General features: G+C 42.9%; 1 protein-coding gene across 2 annotated transcripts in view; it reads left to right on the top strand.

Annotated features, from left to right (window-relative positions):
• Nucleotides 1–12,464, top strand: part of rabl6b (RAB, member RAS oncogene family-like 6b) — a 69,853-nt gene extending 57,389 nt beyond the window's left edge. For both annotated transcript variants that reach the window (XM_033619357.2, XM_033619356.2), the window contains 5 exons: nucleotides 321–524; nucleotides 7,381–7,630; nucleotides 8,341–8,527; nucleotides 10,443–10,501; nucleotides 10,595–12,464. In XM_033619357.2, coding sequence (XP_033475248.1) covers nucleotides 321–524; nucleotides 7,381–7,630; nucleotides 8,341–8,527; nucleotides 10,443–10,501; nucleotides 10,595–10,786 — 892 coding nt within the window. In that variant the 3' untranslated portion in view covers nucleotides 10,787–12,464. The remainder of the gene's footprint in view (nucleotides 1–320; nucleotides 525–7,380; nucleotides 7,631–8,340; nucleotides 8,528–10,442; nucleotides 10,502–10,594) is intronic.
• Nucleotides 12,465–16,676: the final 4,212 nt, after the last annotated feature.

Below are 16,676 nucleotides of genomic sequence, written 5' to 3'. Positions count from 1 at the left end.
TTGAGTAAGCTTGTTAATCCTCAAGGGCAAAGTTAGTATTTGTCGATTAAATTTGACCTTTTTTTAACTTCAAAGTTAGTCTTAACATGGATAAGAAACCAAGTTTCATTCTTGTTAAGAATAAAATGTGTTTACTGAAAACGTTTGTGATGTCACATGTTACAAAAGTTCTATTTATCAGCATTTTAAAAAGGTGCTTGTGTACATGCAGTCTCATTGAGGTTGTGCTCTCAACCACCCCAGCTGTTCCAGCAGAGCAGCACAATAAATCACAATAGTAGATGCTCTCTCAATGAATAACGGCTCTTTCTCTGTCCCAGTGATGGTGAAAACAGAGGAAACCCCATGGTGTCTGGTTTCCAGGATGAGCTGGATCCTGACGACACTGAGCCCAGCCTTCCCCAACCTAAGACCCTGCCCCTCAGTAAAGATATCACTCTGACCAGTGACGAGGATGATGAAGTACCAGCTGTCCCTACTATCACACAGAACCTAGACCTGGACAGTGAACCTGAGCTGAAAGCGTAAGTATTTTGTTCACAGTGACATGAATATACAGTAATTTGTGGATTTAAGAGAAAAGAAATTTAGGTCTCTCATAGGGAGCTAAAGTGGGGAAAAAAGGCATTTTATATGAATAACCACAAAGCAACAAATGATGTTGCCTTACTGTGCAATCCATACATACCATAAAAATCTAATAGTCAAACAGTTTGAAAGGAAACAATACCGGAAAGAGAAAATGCCATGCAGTAAAAGACATGGTCAAAGGTCAAAGGTTCATTTATTGTCACTCAGTACATGTCTGCACACTACAGAGCGAAATATGTACTCAGGTCCCGATATAATAAAAAAAGGGAATAAAAGAGGATATAAAACACATAAAAACATACACATAAAAACATACAGTGCAGTTGGACGGTCCAAACTAGTGTCCACAAGATGGCAGCAAATAACAGTAAAGTGCAGTGGCATATATATATATAAAGTGCATATAGTGAGTCAGGTGCTGGTAGCTTATAAAAATAAGAATAAGAGTGCAGGTCCATGTTAAAAAGTGCGGGGGGTGGGGGGGGGTGGGGGGGGCCTGGGGTAGTCCGTCAGTGGCTTATTGCTGGTAGGGAGGATAGGGAGTTCACCAGCCTCGCTGCCTCGGGGAAGAAGCTGGATTTCAGCCTTGTAGTTTTTGCTTTTAGGCTTCTCAGCCTCCTGCCAGAGGGGAGGAGGGCAAACAATCCGTTAGCAGGGTGGGTGGGGTCCCTCATAATGCAGGAGGCTCTGCTCCTGCACCTGCTGATGTAAATGTCCTTGATGGAGGGGAGGCAGCAGTTTGTAATCCTCTGCACCGCCTTAACCACCCTCTGCAGAGCCCTCCTGTCTGCGGCAGAGCAGTTCCCATACCAGACTGTGATACAGGATGTGAGGATGCTCTCCATCGCACATCTATAGAAGGCAGTCAGGACGGTTGCACTGAGGCCAGCATGTTTCAGCTTCCTCAGAAAGTAGAGGCGTTGGTGGGCCTTCTTCCTGACACAGGCAGTGTGATTGGTCCACTTCCACAGTTGCTCCTCCGATGTGCAGGGGGAGGGGGGGAGTGTGACCACCTCTCCTAAAATCCATAATTATCTCCTTTGTTTTTGCTACATTGAGGAACAGGTTGTTTGCTCTGCACCATTCCTCAAGCAGTACCACCTCCTGTCTGTACTCAGACTCATCATTGTGGGAGATTAGTCCCACCATGACCGTGTTGTCGGCAAACTTCACAGTATGATTGCTGGGGTGAGTGGCCGAGCAGTCATACGTGAGGAGGGTGTACAGCAGGGGGCTCAGGACGCATCCCAGGGGGGAGCCGGTGTTGATGGTGATGGAGGCGGATGTTACATCATGGATCTTGACGGTCTGCGGTCTATTGGTCAGAAAATCCAGTATCCAGTTACAGGGGGAGGGTTTGGTTCGGAGCAGCTGCAGTTTGTTGATCAAGGTCTGCGGGATGATGGTATTAAATGCAGAACTGAAATCCAAAAAGAGCAGTCTGACGTAGGAACCCTTGGTCTCCAGATGTGTAAGGGCTGAGTGGAGGACAAATGAGATGGCATCAGAAGTGGACCGGTTCTCTCTGTAGGCATACTGGTGGAGGTCTGCATTGATGTTAATACTGGCCTTATGTGGGCCATGACCAGACGCTCGAAGCACTTCATGTGAGCAGAGTGAGCCTGGTACTGGGGGAGGTGATGGAGGCCTCAAACCGCACATAAGTTGTTCAGGGCATCAGGGAGAGATGGGTCCCAGGGGCACACTGCACCTTTCCTGCTATACTCAGTGATGGTCTTAATGCCCTTCCACATACTATGAGGGTCATTGTTGGAGAAGTGACCTTGAATTTTTTGAGCATAGTTGGCTTTTGCTCTTTTAATTCCAGCCCCCAGCTCCTTCCTTGCTGCTCTCAATGCAGGAGCATCTCCCAGCCTGTATGCAGCGTCCCGTGCCTTCAGAAGGGAACAAACTTCACCGTTCAGCCAGGGCTTCTGATTGGGGCGGATGGTGATGGTCCTGGTGGTGGTGACATCATCAGTACACTTGCTGATGTAGCCGGTGACAGATGACATGTATTCCTCCAGGTCCACTGCGCCTCTGACTGTTGCTGCTTCCCTAAAGACCTGCCAGTTTGTGCGTTCAAAACAGTCTTGTAGGATGGAGGCAGCATCAGTGGACCACACAGTGATGGTTTTCCGTGTGGGCTTGCAGGCTTTGAGCACGGGGTGGTGAGAAGGAACCAGCATGATGGAATCATGATCGGAGAAGCCGAGGTGGGGGCGGGGCACCGCTCTGTATGAGTCCCTTCTTTTGGTGTACATCTGGTCAAGCATGTTGGTCCCCCTGGTTGCTATGGTGACATGCTGGTAAAACCTCGGCAGCGTATCCGTCAGTTCTAGGTGATTAAAGTCTCCTGCAAACACGAAAAAAGCCTCCAGGTGCTTGCACTGGAGCACTGAGATGTGATCATAGAGCTCTTTTAGAGCATCGCTACCATTAGCACTCGGGGGAATGTAAACAGCCACCAGAAACACCACTGTATACTGCCTGTTGATGTAGATACAGACGCCACCTTCCCATGTTTTTCCCGACAGGTGGTTGCAGTCGGCTCGGAATAAAAGCAGCCCGTCGAGCTGGTACACAGAGTCTGGCATGTTGTCATGTAACCATGTCTCGGTTAGAATATGCACACAGCAGTTCCTCATGTCCGTGTAGGTGTTCAAACGGAGTCGCAACAAGTCCATCTTATTGTCCAGCGAACGTACATTAGCCAAGAAGAGTGTGGGGAATGCGGGTCTGTTCTTAGCCCTTAGCCTAGCCAGTAAACCGGCTCGCTTACCCCTCTTCTGCCTCCGAGCGCACCGCTTCCTGCTTCCCCTCAGTCGGTATAATTTTCCATACCGATCGGTTGTCCTCAGAAGCCCCAATCTGCCCAATGCAGCTTTCAGATGTTGATGGATCTCTGTTGCTGGGTCAGCAAGTTCCAGAAGTTCACTTGCACTGTATTTCTCCGTGTTAGAGTGATTTAGGAAAGTTCTCAGAGCAACTCTTAGCAAGGAAGAGACAGAAACTTTTACCTTTAGTGAGGAGGTGTAGTTGACCTTGTTGCAAGGTAAGACACATTCTTTTAACAGGTGTGATTGGTTGTCATGGACACAACCCTTTGTGAGCCTGCAAGGTGCGGACACCCAGTGGAAATGTAATTAACTTCTGATTGTGAAAGTGTTTTCTTTGTTTGTGTGATCACTCTGCTGATGGGAGATTAAGACAAATCAAAGCCATCACTGCTGCACTGCTGCATTTTTCCAGTTTTCCAAATATCTTAGTGTTGTGATCATTTTATTTCTGGTGTTATAGTGTTAGGTGGTAAATGTGTGCAAATCCCTAATGACATCAACCGCACATATTATTCCTGCATGATCTAATCTGTAGCATTTTACTTACTCACTATCATCCTGTATTTGGAGAATATTTTTCCAACCTCTTTGTCTTTCCACCATTTTCTCCTCCGCTTAAGAAACTCTTAAGCCTCTTAAAAGTCCTCCTTCCTACTCCTAACAGTTTCTCACCTTAGGAACTCTTTTAAGGTCTAAGATGAACTTTTGCATTTCCAAGGACCTAGTCTAAACTTTAAGGGAAAATTCTAAGAAAACGTCACAATTCTAAAACTTTTCTTAGAATTTTGTCACTAGGATCAATTCTTAGCACTAGGAAGTTTTGTGATACGGCCTCTGATGATACAACCACAAAGTTGATCATTGATCTTTGGCCTCGGGTGTTCTGGTACCAAGTACACTTATGAATAAGTACACAGTACTAAAACACAGTGTTGTTATGGCCAGTCTATGGCCAGTCTATGACTAGCACAGAAGTCCAATAACATCACACCACATGGGTTCAGGTCAGTGTCTCCATTGTTGCCCTTGTGAGCATTGAAGTCCCCGAGGAGAACTACACAGTCCTTGGCCGGTATCCTATCCAGGACACTCTAGAGACTCTAAGAAGGCCAGGTACTCCAAACTGCTGTTCAGTGCATAAGCACAAACAACAGTTGGAGAACTCCTCAGCAACTCACAGTCACATCACAGCGACCCTCTCATTCCCTGGGGAGAACTCCAACACAGTGGCGCTCAGCCAGGGGCTTGTGAGTATCCCCACACCAGCCCGTTACCTCTTGCCTTGGGCAACTCCGAAAAAATGCAATAGTCCAGCCCCTCTCCAGGAGTTTGGTTCCAGAACCGGTGATGGGCATAGCGGTGAGCCCAGCTATATTTAGTTACTATGTTTAGTCGCAACACGCTTGGGGCTCAGCCCCTGTCTGCTGCCCAGCACACAATGCTCCCGGCACCAATGCCAGCCCAAGGCTCATCCACCAGATGCCCCCCAACCCCTAACTCCACCCCCCAGGTCTGGTTCCAAAGGGGGGGCCACGGTGTCCCCATACCAGGTGAGGTACTCTTTTCTAAATGTGCCGTTTCATCAAGGTCTTCTTGAACCGGTCTTAGTCTGGCCCTTCCCTGGGACCACTTTGCCTTGGGAGACCCTAACAGGTGCTATTAGCCCTGGACAGCACAGCTCCCAGGATCACAGGGACATGCAAACCCTTCCACCACATGAAGGTGGCAATTCTTGGAGGGGGTTATAGCAAACTTCCTGTTATAAAAGTATGTTAGCTCCACCTAACATTTCAATTAAGGTACATTTCTGTTTTGCATGGAAGAATCAGTTATTGTTGTCCCCTTAACCAGTTTGGAGATGTGTGTATGGGTAGACCTAGGTGTGGTTTTTCAGGAATGCAGTGTGTTGTTAAAACTGGCTTAAAATGTCGATGTGGGATATCAGACCTTCCTGATTCTTTCTCTGTGGAGTATCTCCAGGCCAGGGTTGTCCAAACCTTTTTAATAGGGGTCAGATAAGATACTGTGAAAATATATGGGGGCCAGCTGCTTCTTGCATCATATGGGTTATTAAAAAAATCACATACAAATGAGACAAATGCAACTGTTTTAACTTTCAGTGAAAAAGATTATGTTTGTGAAAACGCATTAGTTCTACTTGCATAATTCCTACTTGGTGCATGTCTGCAAAACTGTGTGATAGCCCTGCCATTGTCAGGCAAAAGTTTCCACACCAAAATTTCATTTACTATGAAAAGTTAAGTAAGTAGAAGATGAACTGATCTCCAAAAGGCATGAAGTGGAAGACGAAACATGCTTTAGCATATTATTTTTGTTTTGTACAATTTAAGAGTGAAAAAAATGGAAAGAAGCACCATGCAAAAGTTTGGGCACCCCAAGACATTTGAGCTCTCAGACAACTTTAACCAGGGTCTCAGACCTTGATTAGCTTGTTAGGGCTCTGGCTTGTTCAGAATCATCGTTACGAAAGGCCAGGAGATGCTAATTTCAAAGCTTTATAAATACTCTGACTCCTAAAACCTTGTCCCAACAATCTGCAGGCATGGGCTCCTCTAAAGAGCTGCCTAGCACTCTGAAAATTAAAGTAAGTGATGATCACAAAGCAGGAAAGGACTATAAGAAGGTAGCAGTTTTTTCAGGTTGCTGTTGCTTCAGTTTGTAATGAAATTAAGAAATGGCAGTTAACAGGAATTGTGGAGGTCAAGTGAAGTCTAGAAGACCAACAAAACTTTCCAAGAGAGCTGTTGGTAGGGTTGTTAGAAGCAAATCAAAACACCCATTTGACTGCAAAATACCTGCAGAAAGATTTATCAGACTCTGGAGTGATGGTGCACTGTTCTACTGTGCAGCAACACCCGTACAAATACAATGTTCATGGAAGAGTCATCAGAAGAAAACCTTTCCTGTGTTCTCAATACAAGATTTAGCATCAGAAGTTTGCAAAGGGACATCTAAGCAAGCCTGTTGCTTTTGGAAACAAGTCCTGTGGACTGATAAAGTAAAAGTGCAATTCTGGAAGCAAACATCACACCATCTGTAAAAATGCTTAAGATGAAGAGAGGATGGCTTCTACAACAGGAGAGTGACCCTGAACACACCTCAAAATCCACAATGAACTACCTCAAGAGGCGTGAGTTGAAGGTTTTGCCATGGCCCTCACAGTCCCCTGACCTAAACATTACTTAAAGTCTGTGGATAGACCTCACGAGAGCAGTGCATGCAAGACTGCACAAGAATCTCATAGAACTGGAAGCCTTTTGCAGAAAGAATGACTTCCCCCAAACAAGAGCTGAAAGACTCTTAGCTGGTAACAAAAAGCACTTAGAAGCTGTAATACTTGCCAAAGGGGGTGATACTAAGTACTGACCATGCAGGGTGCCCAAACGTTTGCTTCAGGACTCCTTTTCTGTATTTGTTTGTAACATGAAACTGCTTTATTTAGTGTTTTTATCAGCTTAAATCATCTGGTCGGTTTCTTTTGGAGAGGAAGAGACCTCTGCGGATAACTCAGCTCCTGGTTAAAATCTCATAAACCATGAACACCGAAGGAAGTCTAACTGGGAGAAGTTTTAGCTGGTTGCCACAAAATACCCCCAGATCTTATACACTGGACCTTTCAAATAGTTCTTCCACTTCTCATTCCACAAGCACGAGCTAACTTATTACAGTTGAAGGCATTTGTGCTATTTCTTCTTTTTATTTCTCTCTTTAGGACTGGATTGAGCCCAAATTATGTTGACTCCCAACTTCAGTTTACTGTAAATTTTGGTATAATACAATGCAATGAATCATTTAGATGTAGCCATGGAAAATATTTAAAGAAGATGTAAAGAATATGAAAGAAATTAAGAAATGTCTTAAGTGTATACATCAAATAAAATAGTAATGGATTTTAAGGTAAAACATTTTCCATATCACCCTGTTTCAGGCCTGTGATCCACATCACAAAACCAAAGGTGGCATCTAAAGCTCCAGAGCCCAGAGGACCCATCTCCCTCACTTTAACTCCAGCAGAAGAGCAGTTGCGCCGACACCAGGCCAAGAAGAAGGGAAACACAGCCAAAGCTGAGGACTCTGATACAGACCCCGAGGCCCCTGTAGCCCAACAGATGCTCTCATTTGTCATGGATGACCCCGACTTTGAGTCTGAAGCATCAGACACACCAAAAATAACCAAGGTAAAGTAGAACAGATTTACCATCAAGGCAAATTCTCTCAGTTAATTCAGTTCACAGCCAGAGCTTTTGACAGCATGGTTGGATTTGAGTCAGGAATTCTTTTCTCAGTCATAATGGATGATACATAGCAGACAGAATACTGACATTTTGGCTGAGGCCCCTGACACACCAAGCTGACGGTTGGCCTTTGGTCAATGTTGGGCCACCACTGAGCGCCCATCATGCTAGTTTTGGGGGTTTGTCCAGAAGCCATTGAGCTCTTTACCAGAAACAGTTCATAATTGTTTGCGTTATTGTTCAGTAGGGCACAGCAGATATCCTTTGTTCTTTAAACATCAGGTTGTGTTGTTTTTGTGGCTAACTAGCATCTTGAATCCATTCTGTCGGTCTCCCAGTTTCCCCTTTTGAATGACGAATACAGACTACCACCACCTACTATGGAGAGTTTGTTTCTGTGACGCAGTTGCAGAAGGTATGTGCTAGTTGGCCGTTGGCTGTAGACTTAGCGGTGTGTTCAGTTGCAACTTTTTTTTTTTTTTTTTTGAGAAACGAGCGACGTGAGGCAAAGCAACAGTCGGCGTTCTTCACCACTAGTTCTTTGACGACAGTTTGGTGTGTCTGGGCCTAAACACTACTGAAGAGATTTGAATTGCATATCCAGAACATTTACTTGTATGACCGTAACGTTTCGGCTGCTCCATTTTTCCCAGGATATATTTCCAGTCAGAGATGAGCTTTTGTCTGACCCCTCTGACGATGACATGCAGATAGCCAGGGTGCCAGAACCTCTGAAGGCCACTGCGATCTCCTTCAAACACAAGGATGATACCGACCTTTTTGGCCTCGGCATCCAAGAAGAGGCTCCCGCAGCCAACAACAGCAGCGAGGAGCAGGAAGGCAAGTCATCAAAGTCTATCTAACTCTGTAACTCACATTGCAGATCAAAACATTTTATAAATCACATTTATTTCCTTTATTTAAATTCTTTAAAAGCAATGTGTGTAAATAAGTTATAATTTAAGGGTTTTATTGGCAGGACATGATTTGTCCCAGTTCTCAAGAATTGGTGATGTACAGTCACTATCATTGAGTCTATAATGCTCCAACAGCAGTTCACACTTACTCCAAGGAATGTTTTTGTTCAGGTATTACATACTGTCTCTGTTGGTCATCCAGAATTAATAGAGCCATAGTTACATATTACAGTCCCTCCAGAAAAACGTGATTATGCGATCGCATAATTCAACGCATAATCAGCCAAAGTCCGCATATTCATGCGGGGGCCACATTTTTTCAAAGACACCGCACATAAATCGCCAATTTCCGCATAAAATGCACAACATATGCGAGGCTTGCATGATTTCATAATCCTCGCATTTTCGTTGCAAGAGGGGTTTTCCTTGTGAATGCTCTCTGTAATGTACAAACAACTGTTGTGTCTGTCTGAGGCTCGCTGTGCACGTCACGTAATGAGACAGAGCGCGCACTAGGCAGAGTCGGTGTGATGTTTCTTCTCCTCCTGTGGGGAGGAGGGAAGAAACCTTCCAGTGAAATAACTCTCGACCTAAAAGAGCTGGTTATGATTTTAGGCATGAATGTGGGATTCGGCCTCAGAGTAGCTGCGCTCCCGTCATCTCTGATAACGAGACAAGACGGGGAGACTGAAAGCACACATAAATCACTCACTCTCTTATGAAGAGATTTGAGAGAGATTTGTGACAGAGGCTCGAAGGGAGGTTCTCCCAGAGCGCGTAACACCAGGGGTAAATCCCACTGCTGTGCCAAAGAGCGCGTGACAGGTCTCTGTCGCCTGACTCCTTTCAAAAAGTGCTTAACCAGCGGGTGTGTAAAAACGGATCTCTCTCCATAGCCTTCATGACATAATATATATTTTATTTATTTATTTTTACAGAAGTTGTAGCATATTCTAGCTACAGAACTTGTTTGACTCAGCAATGTTTTGTAAGTTTGAGCCATGTGTTTATTAAGGTCTGAAATAAAACAAGATGAGAACTTAAATATTCCCTGCACTTTCTGTGATGTATCATAGGAAGTAATTAGAAATGACTACATTTAGGTAGTAGCCTAGTGAGAACAGGGTGTTGGGGGAATCACTTTTTTTCCTCTTTTTATCAAACTGCACTTTTTGCAAGTTCCCGCAATTTTTGCAAGTTCCTGCAATTTTTACAAGTTCCCGCAATTTTTAGAAGTTCCCACAATTTCATCGCATGAAATTGCATAAATATCCCGCATATTCCATCACATTTTTTAAGAAAACGTGCCGCATAATCAAGGATTTTTGCCCACAACAATCACAAAAAAACTCCGCATTTTTCTGGTAGGACTGATATTAAATAATGTATTCAAAATTACGTTGGTGAGGGGAGCCTGAATTTGAGTTAATTTTTTTATATTTTATGTTTTTAATCATCAGCAACAATGAGGTATAAAGTCTCTCCTTTCATAATGTTAACATCAAATAGTTAAAAAAATCATCTTTAGTCTAGTTTGAAAGATTTTTCTGGTAGGACTGATATTAAATAATGTATTCAAAATTATGTTGGTGAGGGGAGCCTGAATTTGAGTTCATTTTTTTATAGTTTATGTTTTTAATCATCAGCAACAATGAGGTATAAAGTCTCTCCTTTTATAATGTTAACATCAAATAGTTAAAAAAAATCATCTTTAGTCTAGTTTGAAAGATTAAAAGAGTTGATTTGTTCATGTTTGTATTGGGATTGATCAATCAGCTGTTGACCACTCTAGTCGTACATCCCTATAACACAATTGTATGTTTTTGCTCCTCTTTCAGAAAAAGAAAGCAAACACTCATCCAAAGACAAGAAGAAAAAGAAGAAGAAAGGCAAAGAGGTAAAGTCATTGTTGTACATATTACATACTGTTAGAAATAACGTGTGTAAGAGAGTAATATCAACACAATAAATTGTGTCCCTTCTTTTTCAGGAAGAGGAAAAGAACAAGAAGAAACACAAACACAAGAAAAGGGAGAAAGACGAAGCTGCAGCAGGAGATGACAAAGAGAAAAAGAAAAAGAAATACCGGAGCAAGAAAACAGAAGTGGATGAGTTGGAGGACTTCCTGGGTGGAGGAGCAGGGTTGATCAAAAGAGATGACGGTGATTATGAAGAACTATAAAAGCTTGTTTTATTAGGAATGGAACTGTAGAACAGCATTCAAGTTTCCTTGACTTGTAAGAGCATAAAGCATCTCCAAGCCATACGCAATACGCCAGGCTACCGACAACCCCCAGGTAAAATAAGTTAAGGACTCTGTCTGATTTCCCCATGTGCACTACTGCTGTCACTTCCAATTAGCCAGTAGGGAACAGTGAGGAGACCCACACGTACTGTAGTGAGTGGTGACATTAAAATTTGATGACTGGCGTAGCCATGTATTGGCTCTTTGTTCTTTGCCATGATTGGATATGTTGGCGAAATATTTTCTTTGATTTGATACACTCTGCAAGTGATCCACTCTGAATTGGCTGCTGTAAATAGGGATACCATTTTGTCTAAACTTTTGTTTGGTTGGTAATATTGGGAGCATGCTGTGTGTGATGACTGACTCCTTACAGACTCCACAGTGTTCTGTCTTTCATTTCTTTGTTCCTTTCTTGTTGACTTAAGTGGTTAATGGCAGATTTAGGCTTGTGTCTTAAATGTGAATAATGAGAAAAAATTCAGAGAGAGGTGATTTATGAATTTTTGCCCATCACCAGTAAAGGCAATGACCTCCCCCTCATCACACTGTACGTCCACACTGAGCTGGCTACACTTAAAAAATATGTTTGCTTTGTTTTGGCCTCCATCTACACTTGACACGTCTATCTTTTCAAAACCGCTATGAAAACCTGCTACTGCGTGTCAGCAAAGTAGATAATTAAAGCTCTATTCTCCTCTAACTCTTAATGTGGTCACTGATTTCAAGATCAAACAATACAGTTTGTCAATCTGTATAAATGTTGACTTTGTCAGACAACAGAGGTGTAACCACCTGAGACTCAGCAGAGTTATGCTGGGTTTAGTCAGCCCGGCAATAGCCTGACCCAGCCGTCCTATGGTGTTGGCTCGAATCAAGATTGACAATGAGCGTCCTGCGCGATTGCTTTAGTGTTTCAAAGTAATTTAGATGACAACCGACGCCACATCTGGGATGCCTCATGACATCCTGACAGAAAGACTAGAATGTTTGTTTGTCTGTTTTTGCCCACAACAATTTTCCTCACAGCCGTCACTTTTACAAATAGGAACACAGCGATCTGCTGCTGTGGACAACTGTATGGCAACAACACCCCAGGCTTTTTGATATTTCCTCTAGGGACATCACTACAAGAAATTAAATTCAGAAAAAATAATGAATGTTGAAATTAACTATAGAGACTAAAATTGTTTTTTATACCAGACTGTGAATATGTTTATTTGTGCTGTATAGTTGGGCAATTAACATAGGGGTCTGTGGGGATTAACTCTGTTTTGGAGCCAGCCTCAAGTGGCCATTAGAGGAACTGCAGTTTTTGCCACTTCCACATTAGCTTCATTTGTCAGCCTCGGAGGTTGCTGCTTGACGACATCACGCGCGTTGTCAGTGACAACCAGCGATAATTGGTTGCGGACCAATGTGTGGTTTGTCATGTCTGTCTGCCAAATCATGGCAAGATTTTAAGACTCTGTAATTGCCTAATCTGACATAGTGACTGTTGGAACGGACAAACGTATTGTGAACTCTGAACCCAGCATAAGCTGCTGTGTCTTTCTCATCACTTGTAGGCTGTGTGGCACACAAAAGATGTCCAAGTTAAAATAAAAACAAGAAATTTGTGCTCTAGAGAAAGGATCAGTGCTCAGTGAATAACCTCCTAAGCCCTATGATAAACTATTATGGCAAGGCGTAACTATACAGACCAGTGAGCAGTGATAACTAACACGACTTTTTGGGTCTTCAGGTGGGAACCTCCTTTCACCAGTGTTTCATGTAGTTGGTCCCACAACACCTCCAGGAGGCTAGACAGTGATCTCTGGCGTCCCAGAGACACTACCCTAATGCCAGCTCTCACTGCTCCCTACACCGACCCAACAACCTCCTTGACCTTACCTTACACATGGCTTTCTCAGCCCAAACAACACTGCCACGTTAGGCGCAGCTGTGGCGCAGAGGTAGAATGGGTTGTCCACCAATGGAAAGATCAACAGTTCGATCCCCAGCTCCTCGAGTCTGCATGTCAAAGTATCCTTGAGCAAGATACTGAACCCCAAATTGCTCCCTATGGCTGTTCAATCGGTGTATGAGTGTGTTAAAACTGAGTAGCGGTGACCTTGTATGGTAGCCTCAGCCACCAGTGTATGAATGTGTGTGCGAATGGGTGAATGTGACCCGTAGTGTAAAAAGCGCTTTGAGTGGTCGGATGACTAGAAAAGCACTATACAAATGCAGGTCCATTTACCAAAAATGCAGGTCCACCTTCAACAAACCCAGGCTCCGTTTATGCGAGCTCCAGGTAGTGACAGTGCCGATACTACCTTTCCTAGCACATTCACACTTAAATAACTCTAAAACTTCCTCTTCCTGGATTTTCTCCTGAGAGCACTGATTGGATCTCTCCACCTGGATCTTGGTACCCTGCTGGCCCCCAACTGACATTATTCCTCCTCATCCAAATCCACTTACTAGATTACTAAATCCACCCTAGCTGCTTCATCTGGCATTTCCTTTACTGTCTTCCTCAAAATCTGTCCCCGCACTCTGAGTTCCCCCAGGAGCAAGACAGCTGATCTTGCTATGAATCCCCTACACCCTACTTCCACTGGACAAATCCTAGTTTTCCACCCTCACTGCTCAGCTCCTGCTCCTAAGTCTGCATACCATACATAAGCTTTTTCCTTTCATAGGCTTCTTCCACTGAGTGTTCCCAAGGAACTGTCAGTTCAATGAAATAAACTATCCGTTGACTCACTGACCACAACACTATGTCAGGCCTCTGATTGGTACAGACTATTTCCTGGGGAACAACAAGCTTTCCTCCTAAATCTACTTGCATTTCCCAATCACAAGCACCTTCTAGGCGGCCACACCCTTGCCTCTTTACTAACTTATCACTTCTGTATTTCTCCCCCTCACGGAAAAACTGAATTGCTGAAGATAAGATAAATGCCAGGATTAGACCATGATATAATGGAGCCAAAATTAGCACTAGGCATGGCCACTGGACTTTTTATCCCTTGTTGTGTTTCGTAGTGGAAAACAACCACCAGTATCTGGGAAACCTCACAAAACCCTGAAAACATCTGTTTATTTTGCCTGGTTTGACAACTTCATTTTGCCTGGTTTGACAACGTTTCGATCACATGGATCTTCATTGGCGAAGATCCATGTGATCGAAACGTTGATCTTATATAATAAACATTTGAGGAGCTACAGCAGTGTGCGGACTTCACCCCTTTTTTTAAAAAAGTTTGTTAGGTGGGGCCTCCATGGATTTAACTTGTTCTGGGCGCACCCCATCAGATTGGGATCTGGGGAATTTGGAGGCCAGGTCGACACCTTGAGTTCTTTGTCATGTTCCTCGAGCCATTTCTGAGAAGTTTTTGTAGTGTGACATGGTGCGTCGTCCTGCTGGAGGAAGCCAGTGCCATTGCCACAAAGGGGGGGGATACTTGGTGTGTAATGAGGTTTGGGTAAGTGTTGCGTTTAAGTGGCATACACATGAATGCTGGGATCCAAAGTTAGCCAGCAGAACATTGCATTGTAACAAGATGAGGAGTGTTACTCACTTAACCTGTCAGTGGTGTTAATGTTATGGCTGATCGGTGTATGTACACACTTACTGTCTTACGCAGTGACCATGAATTGTTTCAGGTTCACTTTGGTTACTAAAACTTTGTTTACATCTGTAAAGATTTCTTATTGGTGCTATCAGGTGAGACAGTGAGTCAGTCCCAAGAACATCAAATGTGTCCTGTAGTCACAGCAAGGTTGAATGACTGATGAAAATATTGTATAATCTGATTCCAAGCATTCTTGCTTTACCTGGCGTTTATTGATGGAGATCACACAAATTGTAATGTCGTTTTCACACCACTTTTAAAATGAGCTAGCTTAGTGTGGACATAGTCTTGGTGTGAAAGAGACCACAGCCACTAATCCCCCATATGTCATCACTGGTGATTTTATGATTTCATCCACTGGTCAAAATGGCTGGTACAGTACAAGTTATTTTCCTTCCCTTTCCTCCTTTCCCTGCTTCACCCTGTAGGCAATGCACAAATTCTCCTCATGTTTTCAAAAATTGCCTTAATGAAGGTCAATACAGGGGATGATGTGACGCTATTCTCATGAACCATTTTTAAGTGTTCTTACTGTAAAGTATTAGGTAGCTCGGTTTGATTCAGAATGTTGTCCTGGCCTTTCGTTGGTAAAACTGGATCTGCATCATTTTTGAAGCTTATACTTATAAGATTGCAGTGAAACAGTACTTTTGTTTGTCTTAACAGCAAAATGCCACCCTGACAAAGGAATATTATGGAATTGTTTTTTTCTCTGTAACATTTCCAAGATTTCGGTATTGTTTTATCCTTATGTTATTTATTGCTTATACTTTGTTTTGTTGGAAAATGACAGGGTTAAGTTTGTGTGATTTGTGCTGAAACTGTCCCAAACAGTCAACACATGCAGCTTTTTATTGGTTACAGTTGTTCTTATCTCCTAACCTGTTATACATCCTCCAATGGTTTACTTCCACTGCTTTTAACAGCCTGTACATGGTGATACACACTATGTACGATACAGTATCTTCCAGAAATCATCCAAATGTCTCAAATAAGTAAAGCATTCTTGCATCTTAAAGAAATTGTGTGTTTTTAGACTTGTTTTGATAACTGTCAGATGTCATACAGTTTCCATCTCCCATACATACTGTATATGGTTACACTCTGTTGGTTTACAAAGAAATTATGTTTGATATTCCAAAGTTGAAACTATGCAGCATTGATCCTGAATACTGTGCTCTTTTTTTGTCTTTTGTCATGTGATTGAGGATAAATGCTGAAAGCACAGTTTCAAGCAAAGTGTGAGACTTAAATATACAGCAAGGAAAGAATGTATAAAGTATATTAACAGATACATATGTTTGAAGAGCTTTGTTCCAAAAATGATCCATACACGTGGAAACGTGATTGAGATCATATAAATGATCTCAATAGGAAAGATCCAACAGGGGTAATTGTAAAATTCTGACAGGGTTCCTATGCAAGTATGGAAAAGTATGGAAATAAATTTGATCAATTTCCAGGTATTAAAAAGTATGGAAAATGAAAAATAAAGTATGGGAAAATATTTGTGTTTCCAGACTATTATCACTGTTCTAAAATACTGTTTTCTAAAATAGAAAATTAGGTATTTCCAAAAATAATTTAATCAATCCGGATCGTGTTTTATGCCGGGCCAAGCACAGTTTGTGTGAGAGCAAGCGTCTCAGAAAACATACCGCCCCTTTTACCTGATTGACAAGTGGTATATCCAGTCCGCTGCCCCATGACCCTCCTCCAGCACCCCAGGTATCAAGTTTCACTCCAACACTGCACCTTCAACAAGAAGACGAGTTTCATGTGGTTCTCAATGGGTAGATGCAAGTTTTTGGATGGATGGCTTGACAATACTGTATATAAATACTGGTTGGCCAAGGATTCCCAATTCACACACAGAGCTAGATGCAAGCTTTGTGTGAAATCATTTGACATTGCCAACATGGTGGAGAAGGCGATTCTGAGCCACATGAAAGGAAAAAACACCGACATCTTGTTACTGCATCGCTTGCACCCAGAGTCCCAACCTTTTTGCCTCAGCCCAGACATTGAACTTACCTGAGTTTTTGTTTGCATGCCATTATGGTACTTGGCTACAATCGCCTATTAAGAATAATTAAATATGATGTGAAATATGATACACTGATATATTTACTCAGATGTCGCATATTCTCTGGGAAAAAAAAACAAAACGCTGAGAAGTCTGGAAATTAGGGTATGGAAAAGTA

Source organism: Epinephelus lanceolatus, chromosome 9 (genome assembly GCF_041903045.1).
Source record: "Epinephelus lanceolatus isolate andai-2023 chromosome 9, ASM4190304v1, whole genome shotgun sequence".
Classification (NCBI taxonomy): domain Eukaryota; kingdom Metazoa; phylum Chordata; class Actinopteri; order Perciformes; family Serranidae; genus Epinephelus; species Epinephelus lanceolatus.
Note: the sequence above shows the minus strand (reverse complement) of the source record. Positions and strands in the feature narration are given on the sequence as shown.